Below are 12,458 nucleotides of genomic sequence, written 5' to 3' on the forward strand. Positions count from 1 at the left end.
CTGACTAACACAAAAAATCTAAACTCCACCTCGTCCCTGAAGGGCATCGAATAATGTTCAGACCGAACAATATGAACAGTCAGCTCAAAAATGTTTGGTAACCTCAAAAATGTTTGGCAACCTCGATAAATACCTGTAAATAATAAAATATTTGTGGTTAAAGAGCCAAATCTCACACTGAGAACAATGAAATGTAATTTAAATTAATGCTAAGAATAAAAACATGAAGATATTTCTCTGGCACTGCTGCATTTAGCACTTAAAATTGATTTAGGCAACATAAGAGCACAGAGTCTTCTCCTGTAATGCTCTGTAAAGTTTGGAGAATAAAAAGTAAAGAATCTGAGACACACCTAATTACTCCTTTATGTTCTCTCTCTCTTTCTGGACTCAGTGGAGTTCAGGACAAGAAAACTAAGTCATGGTTAAAATTTGTTTATGTGCTTATTAAACCATTTCTGTTTAGATTTGGACATTTAGGATACGTTTAAAAATATTGCAGTGTAATAATAAGCTACTTTGCCAGAACTTTTTGGTGTCATTATGTTTAAAAGCACGGAAAGACTTGCATAAGCGGATCTGTTGGGTGATCTGTTGGGTGATCTGTTAGGTCAGTGGTTCTCAAACTTTTTAGACCAAGTACCACCCATTATCAAACCAAAACTTCCAAGTACCACCTATGTTTCTCATCACAGAACCACATATGGCACACATTAATTAGGTGTGTGTGTATATGCAGTTACCACTTACCATTTCTTTATTTATAATTATTAAATTATTTATTTCTTCGGTGCATGTAATTACTTTTCCGAGATTATCTGGCGTACCACCTCGTGCTGCTTCATTTTGAGAACCACTGTGTTAGGTGATCTGGTTGATGTGAAGGCAGGTTGATCTCTGTGATGATTCACAAGATGAAAGTAACACCAATGGAATCTTCTCAGTGCAAGTAAAAGCAGCAACATGCAAAGTCCAAACATGAATGTTCGTTTAGAATGTGTTTATTAAGTACAAAAAGTTCTAACAATTATCATGTCATCATTATCATTGGGACAGTGGGAGCCTAGTGGGTAGAGTTTTGGGCTATCAACCGGAAGATTGGTGGTTCAAATCCAGGCTCTGCTCTGCAGCCACTGTTGGGTCCTTGAGCAAGGCCCTTAACCCTGTCTGCTCCAGGGGCGGTGTACGATGGCTGACACTGCGCTCTGACCCCAACTTCCAAACAAGCTGTGATATGTGAAGAAAGAATTTCATTGTACTGTATATGTATATATGACAAATAAAGTCTATCTTCTTTTTCTATAAATGAGATGAAATCTGGTTTCTGGAATAAAAATAATAAACCCACATTATTATTATTATTATTATTTAGAAGTCAGTACTGATGTATATTATATATAACTCAGGTAAACATGAAGCATTGATGTCGTGTGCATCAGTAAAATTAGTCCTTAAACACTATGTGACCAAAAGTATGTGTACACCCCTGGTAATTGGTGGATTCGGCTTTTGTTTAGCCACACCTGTTGCTAACAATATAGAATCAAACCTGCACCCATGTAATCTCTGTAAACACAGGCGGTTTAACCACAGTCATACCAAAAGCTCAGTGACTTTCACTGTAGCGCCATCACAGGATCCCAAACTTCCAAATAATAACTTTAATAACTGCAACACAAGCTCACAGGACATAAAAATCATGTTTACAGATAAACGTGTTGCTTTCAGCACCAAAGAGCTTTTTTACTCTCTACAGACAATCACTGCAAGTGTATTTAACAGTTTAATAAAATCCTCCAGATATTTCAGAATGACCACACTAAAAATCAAAGTCCATACAAAATGACCTGAAGTCTGTTATGGAGTACATAAGTGGCGTGTACATAACCCTGACCATAAAACCACCCAACACGTCTGAAAGAAAGAATTTAAATCAGTCAGGAATTTTATTTAAACGCCACCTCATAAGAGTAAAGGCTGTTTTATTGCACCAAAGGGGAAAAGACCACATATTGATGACCACATATTAATGACCACATATTAATGACCACATGTTAATGATCACATGTTAATGACCACATGTTAATGATCACATATTAATGACCACATATTAATGACCACATATTAATGACCACATGTTAATGATCCCATATTAATGACCACATATTAATGACCACATGTTAATGATCACATATTAATGACCACATATTAATGACCACATGTTAATGATCACATATTAATGACCACATGTTAATGATCACATATTAATGACCACATGTTAATGATCACATATTAATGATCACGTTAATGATCACATGTTAATGACCACATGTTAATGATCACATATTAATGATCATATTAATGATCACATGTTAATGACCACATGTTAATGATCACATATTAATGATCACGTTAATGATCACATGTTAATGACCACATGTTAATGACCACATGTTAATGACCACATGTTAATGACCACATATTAATGATCACGTTAATGATCACATGTTAATGACCACATGTTAATGATCACATATTAATGATCACGTTAATGATCACATGTTAATGATCACATGTTAATGATCACATATTAATGACCACATGTTAATGACCACATATTAATGATCACATTAATGATCACATATTAATGATCACGTTAATGATCACATGTTAATGACCACATGTTAATGATCACATATTAATGATCACATTAATGATCACATATTAATGATCACGTTAATGATCACATGTTAATGACCACATGTTAATGATCACATATTAATGATCACGTTAATGATCACATGTTAATGGCCACATGTTAATGACCACATGTTAATGACCACATATTAATGATCACGTTAATGATCACATGTTAATGACCACATGTTAATGACCACATGTTAATGATCACATATTAATGATCACGTTAATGATCACATGTTAATGACCACATGTTAATGACCACATGTTAATGATCACGTTAATGATCACATGTTAATGACCACATGTTAATGACCACATGTTAATGACCACATATTAATGATCACGTTAATGATCACATGTTAATGACCACATGTTAATGATCACATATTAATGATCACGTTAATGATCACACGTTAATGATCACACGTTAATGACCACATATTAATGATCACGTTAATGATCACATGTTAATGACCACATGTTAATGATCACATATTAATGATCACATGTTAATGACCACATGTTAATGACCACATATTAATGACCACATATTAATGACCACATATTAATGACCACATGTTAATGATCACATATTAATGATCACATATTAATGACCACATATTAATGACCACATATTAATGACCACATGTTAATGATCACATATTAATGACCACATATTAATGACCACATATTAATGACCACATGTTAATGATCACATATTAATGACCACATATTAATGACCACATATTAATGACCACATATTAATGATCACATATTAATGACCACATATTAATGATCACATATTAATGATCACATATTAATGACCACACATTAATGACCACATATTAATGACCACACATTAATGACCACATATTAATGATCACATATTAATGATCACATATTAATGACCACACATTAATGACCACATATTAATGACCACACATTAATGACCACATATTAATGATCACATATTAATGATCACATATTAATGATCACATATTAATGACCACACATTAATGACCACACATTAATGACCACATATTAATGACCACATATTAATGACCACATATTAATGACCACATGTTTAAAGATGTTCATGCTTGGCTGTATAGTGCATGTACAGGATATAGATTCATCTTATATTGAGTCGATTATATTTAATAGCAAACATAAACATGTGAATCTAATTGAATAACAGATAAAACTTTAACACTTTAGTTGATTTTGAAATGAAGACGTTAATTTGAACTTTTGATTTATAAATGTATGAAATCTATTCATGACTGAGAAAATGAACTGAACTTGTTTTTAAATGGACAGTGAGCGTCGCCTCATTCACAAAAAGCTTCTGCAGGTCCTTCAAAGTGAATTTTCAGTCACATCAAAGTCATTCCTATAGAGCTGAGGACACGCCCGGCTCCCATTGTTCTCACAGCATTATGGGTGACATTCTATCTGCGCTATTGTGTACAAACGTACACCTGTGCCATGTGATTGTTCAGCACCAAAGAGCTTTTTACTCTCTACAGCCCAGAAATACACCAGTCTATACTGTAACTAACTGTAAATAATAGACTTCTTACCCATTATCATCGTATATTACTTCATTTAGCCAGTATTTACTCACCAGGGTTGTTACACAATGGAGCCAGTCTAAGATCACGAGTAAAAATGCTTCTGCGTATTTTGTATTTTTAAATTTTAATACAATGTTTAAATAATTAGTTTTTTAATTGAAGTGAAAAGTAGAAACTGTAGATGAAGTACAAAATTATTTATGCAGTATATATGTAGGTATATTATATGTACTTGATATGTCTGTGTTTAAAAACTCAGCTTCTAATAAGTACATTCAATTCTCATCAGTGGAAATTCACTTTGTTTAATCTTTTTAAGCTGATTTTGTAATTCATAATAAAAACCTTCTTTTAAACAAAAAAGCCGAACAGAAGCATTACAATAGTGGCCTCAGACTCTTGACCTTATGGTACTTTTTTCATGCAGTTTCATAAGTAATTTTCCTCATTTCTAGTTAGTAAAAGTTTAAACGTTTGCTCCTCTGTTTAGTAAGAAGCTTTTTTTCAGCTCTGGAAGGAGCTATAACAGTATAAAACCTTCAGGCAGTAAATTTGAAATACGCAAGTCACTACATGTTCTAGTATTAATCATCATGGTTTTTAGTCCCAGAAGAAACTACAGAGAGAGAAACACTTTATAAAATAAACTGGGTGTTAATGCATAAGTTCTGGGAAGTGAAATCATCTTACATATTTCTTATATTTATGTGTGTTTGTTGTGGTGATGCTGGATACATTATTTAACCAGAGTAAAATTGAGTCATTTGATCAGTTCAGCTCATTCATTCTTATTATTCACATGAAGCTGTTCTTAACTACACGTGAATAGTAAAAATATACACATAAATCTTTTATATGAAGGAAATCACACATTAATGCACTAAAATGTTTTTCTGTTTATTTTCTGTTATTAATTTGTATGTAATACTGAAATAAAACCGACATTAAACAATAAAATACAACAATACACATTCACCTCTGAGCTTCAGCTCGTAGTAGGAAAGGAGGTTTGGGTGGTTAGCATTCACTTCTCTAATTTATTTGTAGTTAGATTAAATGTGTTGTCCACTATTAAGTACAAGTCCTGTATCCTGTATCGGGGCTGTTTGTGAAATCATCATTTAAATGTGTACTGGCACCAAAAGTTGAATAAAGGTATTATGAATGTGTATAATGTTATAAGAAGGTCTACAAAGAAACGTTTGGGTGTGGCACTATAAAGAACAAAAAGTCAGCTAAAGGTCTGAGAGCATTATTATAGCATGCTTCTGTTTTCCTTTTTCTTCCATTCAAAAACCAGTTTTTATTAGAAATAATACAATCAACATCATTTAGGCGATATTTTAAATTTTGTATGTTTTGGCACTAGTGAGAGGATACACCGACACATTTGTGAAACTAATCATGTCAGTTCAACAAAAAAGGTCAGATTTACTTTTACAGAGTCCTTTTCACTGGAGCACATTTAATAAATTTTATAAAACAAAAGTTTACTGTAATAAAAACATTGTTGCCCTATTATGGGCACAAAACCAATACAATTCTGAAATATATATACATTTACATTTTCAGCATTTAGCAGACGCTTTTATCCAAAGCAACTTACACAATGAGCGCAACACAATGAGCAATTGAGGGTTAAGGGCCTTGCTCAGGGACCCAACAGTGGCAACTTGGTGGTGGCGGGGCTTGAACCGGCAATCTTCTGTTTACTAGTCCAGTACCTTAACCACTGAGCTATCACTGGTCCTAATACACTCGAGAACAATGAAAAACTGAAGCATTTCACTGCTGGTCTCAGACTTTTGACCATTACTGAATGTTTATGATAATTCATAGTTTTATTCAAGCTGAAGACCTGAAATGAACTGGTGCCCTGTCCAGGGTATTCCTGCCTTGTGTCCAGTGTTTTCCGGTGAAACAGTACCCACCACGACCCTGACCAGGATAAATTAGTTATTAAGATGAAGTAAAATTATTTTTAATAATAATGCAATACTCTCCTGCTTTACATTTAATATAAATTAAAGCGATTTGTCATCAATGCTTTCCAGTTTTAGCGACGTTTCAAATACCGTCCCAATATTTCTGTAATAAAGTTTTACATTATAATGTTATACCGGTGTTACTTGTAAATACATTAACAGTAATTTAGTCAATATAATTTCAAAAGACTATAATCGACCTACTGCAAGTTAAAACTCACTAATAAATAAAATTAGCTTACTGTAGTTCCAGCGCGGTGTTTGAAAACTACATTTCCCATGAGCCTGTCTTCCGGATACGTCATTTTCCTTCGCCAGCAACTTGACGGAAGACATAATGAGCAAAAATGTTTAAATAGAAATAAAAATGTTCCAGTTTTCTAAATAAATTCTAAAGATTTTCAGTTCCGTGATGAGTTAAATCAGGTGTGATTAACCGATGTAACAATAACAGTAGATTAATGTTAGGTGGCTTAAAAAGAGTGTTACTTGAATGTAGTAGTGCAGCTGAAGGATCTGTGAGCAGTTATGAATGAAACACCGCTGAAGAAGAAGAGAGATCCATCACTGCACCAACAGTCCGGGGTGGAGAAGGTAACAAACATGATTTATTTATCTACTTTAATAAATGTTCATCTTTATAAGGTTCACTTACCAAGCTCTTTATTTTATCTGATATAAAGCCAACCTAACAGATGAACTTTGTGGGTATACAAGTACTGACTGTAGTCTATCTGTTGCTCCCTGCCCCATGTGGTGGTGGACCTTAGCACTAACCTGATAACTCGGTTATGACAGGAACTGTTTGGTGTGATGGATCAGTTGCAGAGTAGAGAGCAGCAGGTGAGAAGATCAGTCTGTCCATGCTGATCCTGTCCACTGCCTAAAGCACCCGCCTGGTCTGATGATTGTGGATGGTGGGTGCGTGGACATGCTTACCTGATTGGGAGATGGAAACAGGATGGATCAGCAGTGTGATGTTCTAATGGGAAACCTTGTGTGGTGGTTCATGTGGATGTTACTCTGACATGTGACTCTGACCTACCAAACATTACAGACCAAGTAACCCCCTCATGACCTCTTCCTGCAGGAACGAGTGCTCTACCACACTGCAAGCATTCCTCAGGAAGGAGACAGGTCACTTTTATGTTTTGTCTGATTATGGGTGTATGGAACATTCTGTGGAATGATGGACCACACCTCACCGTCTTATGGATGAATCTGGGGTAGTTAGATGCTACGAGAACTCTGCTTGGCCCAGTGTTTACTGACCCCAAAGTTCCATTAAATAAATATGGTCCTGTTACAGTGCAATTATAGAAAACGGCACAAATCCAACAGAACCCATACACAACAGCACCCATGTATCCAACTCTACCCCAGCACATACAGGGGTTGGACAAAATAACTGAAACACCTGTCATTTTAGTGTGGGAGGTTTCATGGCTAAATTGGACCAGTCTGGTGGCCAATCTTCATTAATTGCACATTGCACCAGTAAGAGCAGAGTGTGAAGGTTCAATTAGAAGGGTAAGAGCACAGTTTTGCTCAAAATATTGCAATGCACACAACATTATGGGTGACATACCATAGTTCAAAAGAGGACAAATTGTTGGTGCACGTCTTGCTGGCGCATCTGTGACCAAGACAGCAAGTCTTTGTGATGTATCAAGAGCCACGGTATCCAGGGTAATGTCAGCATACCACCAAGAAGGACAAACCACATCCGACAGGATTAACTGTGGACGCAAGAGGAAGCTGTCTGAAAGGGATGTTCGGGTGCTAACCCGGATTGTATCCAAAAAACATAAAACCACGGCTGCCCAAATCACGGCAGAATTAAATGTGCACCTCGACTCTCCTGTTTCCACCAGAACTGTCCGTCGCGAGCTCCACAGGGTCGATATACACGGCCGGGCTGCTATAGCCAAACCTTTGGTCACTCGTGCCGATGCCAAACGTCGGTTTCAATGGTGCAAGGAGCGCAAATCTTGGGCTGTGGACAATGTGAAACATGTATTGTTCTCTGATGAGTCCACCTTTACTGTTTTCCCCACATCCGGGAGAGTTACGGTGTGGAGAAGCCCCAAAGAAGCGTACCACCCAGACTGTTGCATGCCCAGAGTGAAGCATGGGGGTGGATCAGTGATGGTTTGGGCTGCCATATCATGGCATTCCCTTGGCCCGATACTCGTGCTAGATGGGCGCGTCACTGCCAAGGACTACCGAACCGTTCTGGAGGACCATGTGCATCCAATGGCGGTGCCGTGTATCAGGATGACAATGCACCAATACACACAGCAAGACTGGTGAAAGATTGGTTTGATGAACATGAAAGTGAAGTTGAACATCTCCCATGGCCTGCACAGTCACCAGATCTAAATATTATTGAGCCACTTTGGGGTGTTTTGGAGAAGCGAGTCAGGAAACGTTTTCCTCCACCAGCATCACGTAGTGACCTGGCCACTATCCTGCAAGAAGAATGGCTTAAAATCCCTCTGACCACTGTGCAGGACTTGTATATGTCATTTCCAAGACGAATTGATGCTGTATTGGCCGCAAAAGGAGGACCTACACCATACTAATAAATTATTGTGGTCTAAAACCAGGTGTTTCAGTTATTTTGTCCAACCCCTGTACATCCAACAGTACCCATCCACAGAGTATTCAAATACCCAGTACTCATGGGAAAAAGTTTTCTTGTCCATCATTAGAGAAATGTTTTGGGTGTTACGTATGAAAGTTGGATGTGCTGTTTGGGTGTATATAAACTATTTAGTGTACCCTGATAATACACTATGACTTTGCTGGAATGGTTTACTATAGTATATAATACATATATAGGCTGTCTGCCCAGGTACTCATCTCTTCATAATTCCCATTTCAGATCCTATAACAGTGCCTCTGTTTATGGTTTATGTTAATAAACTCACAGCTCTCTTTCCTCCTCCCAGCCGATGAGTTCTGCACTAAGAGAGAGATTAAAAAGAGCCAGACGATCCTTTACTTCCCCCGGCCATGTGATAAAACAACTCAAAATCCAGGAGGACGAGGTACCACACACTGTAAACGAGGAGAGGAACCAGCAGGACCAGGACGAGGCTGATGATAACAGAAATGAGACCATGAGAACACATGAAGACGCTCTGAGCAGATCAGACTCTCCTCAGACCTCTCGACAGGACTTACTTCAGCTCCGAGAGAAACTAAAGAAAGATGTTAAAGAGAAATCTGAGATGCTACGAAGACTCAAGATGGTCAAAATGTACAGGACAAAGGTAAAGCTGTTTTAATAGCAGTGACCACACCCAGTTCCTAATTGGAAAGCCTATAAAAACAACAAAAATATTGTTATAAATAATTAAAATAATTTATTGATTTCCCTTATTAACTTTATTGATATGTAGACGTAGTTTCTAGTATAAAACATGTTGTGCTGGAACTCTCGGCAGGTAAACAGGTGAACAGTTAATGACTGAAAGGTTCCTCTCATCTGCACATTTTCAGTGTCTGTGTGCGGCACAGTGGGATCATCACAGATAAATAAATCTGATAAAGATGATCAGTTAAAACTGTTTTTAATTATTGGTGGAAATTTCTTTACCTTTACTAGCTGTCCCAGTGTTGTTCAGTATGTTTGAGTGTGTTTTGTCACTAACAGTCTGTTTCTCAGTATGTTTGAATGATTTGTGTCTGTTGTTCATTAGAACGACCTGACCGAGCTACAGACACTGATACAGAAGTGGCGGCGCTGTGCTCAGACGGCGCTGTACGAACTACAGACTGAATTATCTACAGACGCTCAGGGGTCCAGTCTCTCTCAGCTCATCGATCACTTCGGACTGGACGATGAGATTCTGCATTTTAACAGAGCAGAAAACGACTTCACAGACGAATGATGAACAAAAGCAGCGGATCTTGTTTTTTGTGTTCTTGCTCATTTCGACCAGCGGGGGTTCGTTTTTTTTTTTCGGAACCGACTCTTTAAAGTCACAGATTCAGGACGTGACCAAATTCCAAGACTGGACCTTCTGCTGTATCCTCCTAACCCTAGGCTGGAATTGCCAGGGCGGCAGGCCAGTCAAAGTGGGTGGCACTGTCGCCTCACAGCAAGAAGGTCCTGGGTTTGATTCCTGGGCTTACTGGATTCTTTTTGCATGGAGTTTGCATGTTCTCCCCTGTCCATGTTCCTCTGATTGCTCCGGTTTCCTCATCTACATGAAAACAGCGTTCTGACTTCATAGTTGCTAAAAAACAAAAATAAATTATAACTAATTGATGTTTAACTTTGTCAAATTTATTAATATTTCTAAACACAGAAAAATTTCTAATCTTATACCAGCATTAATAAACATGTGATATAACAAACCTCTGTCCTAACATTTAAATAATCTGTTACAGCCAGACAAGAAGCATCAACTACAAAAATCTAATTATTAGTTCAAATAGAAACTTGTTTATAATAAATGTAATTTGTACAGTTTTTGTTCTATTAAATACAGAATTGGTTTGGAATCTTTTCTTCCTGTTTATACAAATAATTCAAATGTATTTACAACAGAATTTAGATCATTAATGGTATTTATCAGTTTTGCACTTTGTTGCACAATGTTTGATAGTTGAATTTGTATTTAATGGCTTTAATTAATATTCACTTGTGAATAAAATCAGACTTATTAGTGCAGAAAGTGAAGAAATATATTTTTTATAAACAGTGCAGCTCAGTTCGGTGTGATTTTCTCTTTATTCTGAGGATTTCCTGATGGAGCTCCGTAACTTTGTGCTCTTCCTCCTCCTTCACTGCTGAAAACAAATAAAAGTTCTTAAATGGTTTATTTTAGATTTCTGAGGTTGATCTGCTGTATCTGTAATGTATTATAATGTATAAATGCTGAGAATCATCATCACATCCTTGTAAAAAAAATCCATTAAGTTAAAATGACATTTTTTAAAATTTTTATTAATTTTAAGATGAATTAACAATGTGATGATTTGAGTAACACAAAACACATTTCATCAGTCCAGTTTAATAAAGTTAAATAAATTTACTTTCAATCTGAAGTCACACAAGACCAAAAATCTGGTAACATTAATGTTCTATAACGTAACTGAACAATGATTAAAGATATTGAGCAGCTATTCGTACTTAATCAGACCTTTAACAATCAGTTCATCGATATGATCAGGAACAGCAAAGAATTCTTTTTAAAATCTTTTCTAGAAAAAACCCCAGAAGGATTTAGTACTGTAACAGACGCACTGATCTAATAATGACATTCAGGTGACTGTAATGAAACTGAGAAACTTTATCTTCACCTCAACATCCTCCATGTTTTCACATCATCTTCACTTTTATTCTGCTAACAGAAAACATTCTTTAGGAGACGGAAACACTTTCAGAGCCAAAATAATCAACGTTCCACACAAGTTTGTTCATGCATAATTCTTCTGTCATTATTAACAGTACAGCGATGTGGATTATTCATCTTACATTCACAGTTCACATCATTACCAGAACAATTACAATCACAAAACTGTAGATTTACTGAGCCCAGAAAACACCACAGTACAAAAACCTCTAGCACAGCAGAGTCACACTGTTCCATTCACACTTCAGTTCCACTCCTGTGCTGAAAAAATCAGTGCTGGGTTCTAAATCCACACATGGTCAAAGGCACATCCTAATAAATGTATTACAGATACCATCTATACATCAAATCTATACACACATATCTAATATCTATACATCAAATATATACACTTTCAGTTCCTTCCTTTCATCCATCCATCACACACTTACACACACATACTAAAATCCCATGCTTTATTTATATTCTAAGTAATAATTATAATATTAATAACAACAATAATAGCAGTATATTATTACTGCCACTACTACTAATAATAATGGGCACACATTAAACCCCTTGGTGTAAAGAAAATTATCTACTGACCCTCATATTTTTTATTTTATAATTAGTATTATTTAAATGTTAAAGAATGACGGCATATAAATAAAAAAATACGTTTAGAATCTGAGAATAAAGTTAAAATGATTAAAAAAAAAAATGTTCTTGTGTTAAAATGAGTTCAGGGTTTGGTAATATTTTTTTTATATTTTATTAATTTAAAAGCACTGAACTAATTTAGCAGGAATCTTCGTTTACATAAAGTGTGTAATAAGTTCTTCAGC

At 36.0% G+C, this 12,458-nt stretch overlaps 1 protein-coding gene across 2 annotated transcripts; it reads left to right on the forward strand.

Annotated features, from left to right (window-relative positions):
* The first annotated feature begins 6,586 nt into the window (after positions 1-6,586).
* Positions 6,587-11,105, forward strand: sfr1 (SWI5-dependent homologous recombination repair protein 1). 2 transcript variants are annotated; one of them, XM_062995377.1, is made up of 3 exons: positions 6,587-6,859; positions 9,220-9,543; positions 9,973-11,105. In XM_062995377.1, exons 1-3 carry the CDS (start codon positions 6,794-6,796, stop codon positions 10,162-10,164), a joined length of 582 nt encoding a protein of 193 aa, XP_062851447.1. In that variant the 5' UTR covers positions 6,587-6,793; the 3' UTR covers positions 10,165-11,105. The 2 variants fall into 2 exon arrangements, with proteins under 2 accessions (XP_062851447.1, XP_062851448.1); XM_062995378.1 differs by having other exon boundaries at positions 6,781-6,859; positions 9,201-9,543.
* Positions 11,106-12,458: the final 1,353 nt, after the last annotated feature.

This window comes from Trichomycterus rosablanca, chromosome 5 (genome assembly GCF_030014385.1).
Source record: "Trichomycterus rosablanca isolate fTriRos1 chromosome 5, fTriRos1.hap1, whole genome shotgun sequence".
NCBI classification, from domain to species: domain Eukaryota; kingdom Metazoa; phylum Chordata; class Actinopteri; order Siluriformes; family Trichomycteridae; genus Trichomycterus; species Trichomycterus rosablanca.

Coding starts and splice junctions, on each gene's coding strand:
- sfr1 (XM_062995377.1), top strand. CDS start 6,794: ATGAATGAAACACCGCTGAAGAAGAAGAGAGATCCATCACTGCACCAA. Junction 6,860..9,219: donor AACAGTCCGGGGTGGAGAAG/GTAACAAACATG, acceptor TCCTCCTCCCAG/CCGATGAGTTCTGCACTAAG. Junction 9,544..9,972: donor TCAAAATGTACAGGACAAAG/GTAAAGCTGTTT, acceptor GTTGTTCATTAG/AACGACCTGACCGAGCTACA.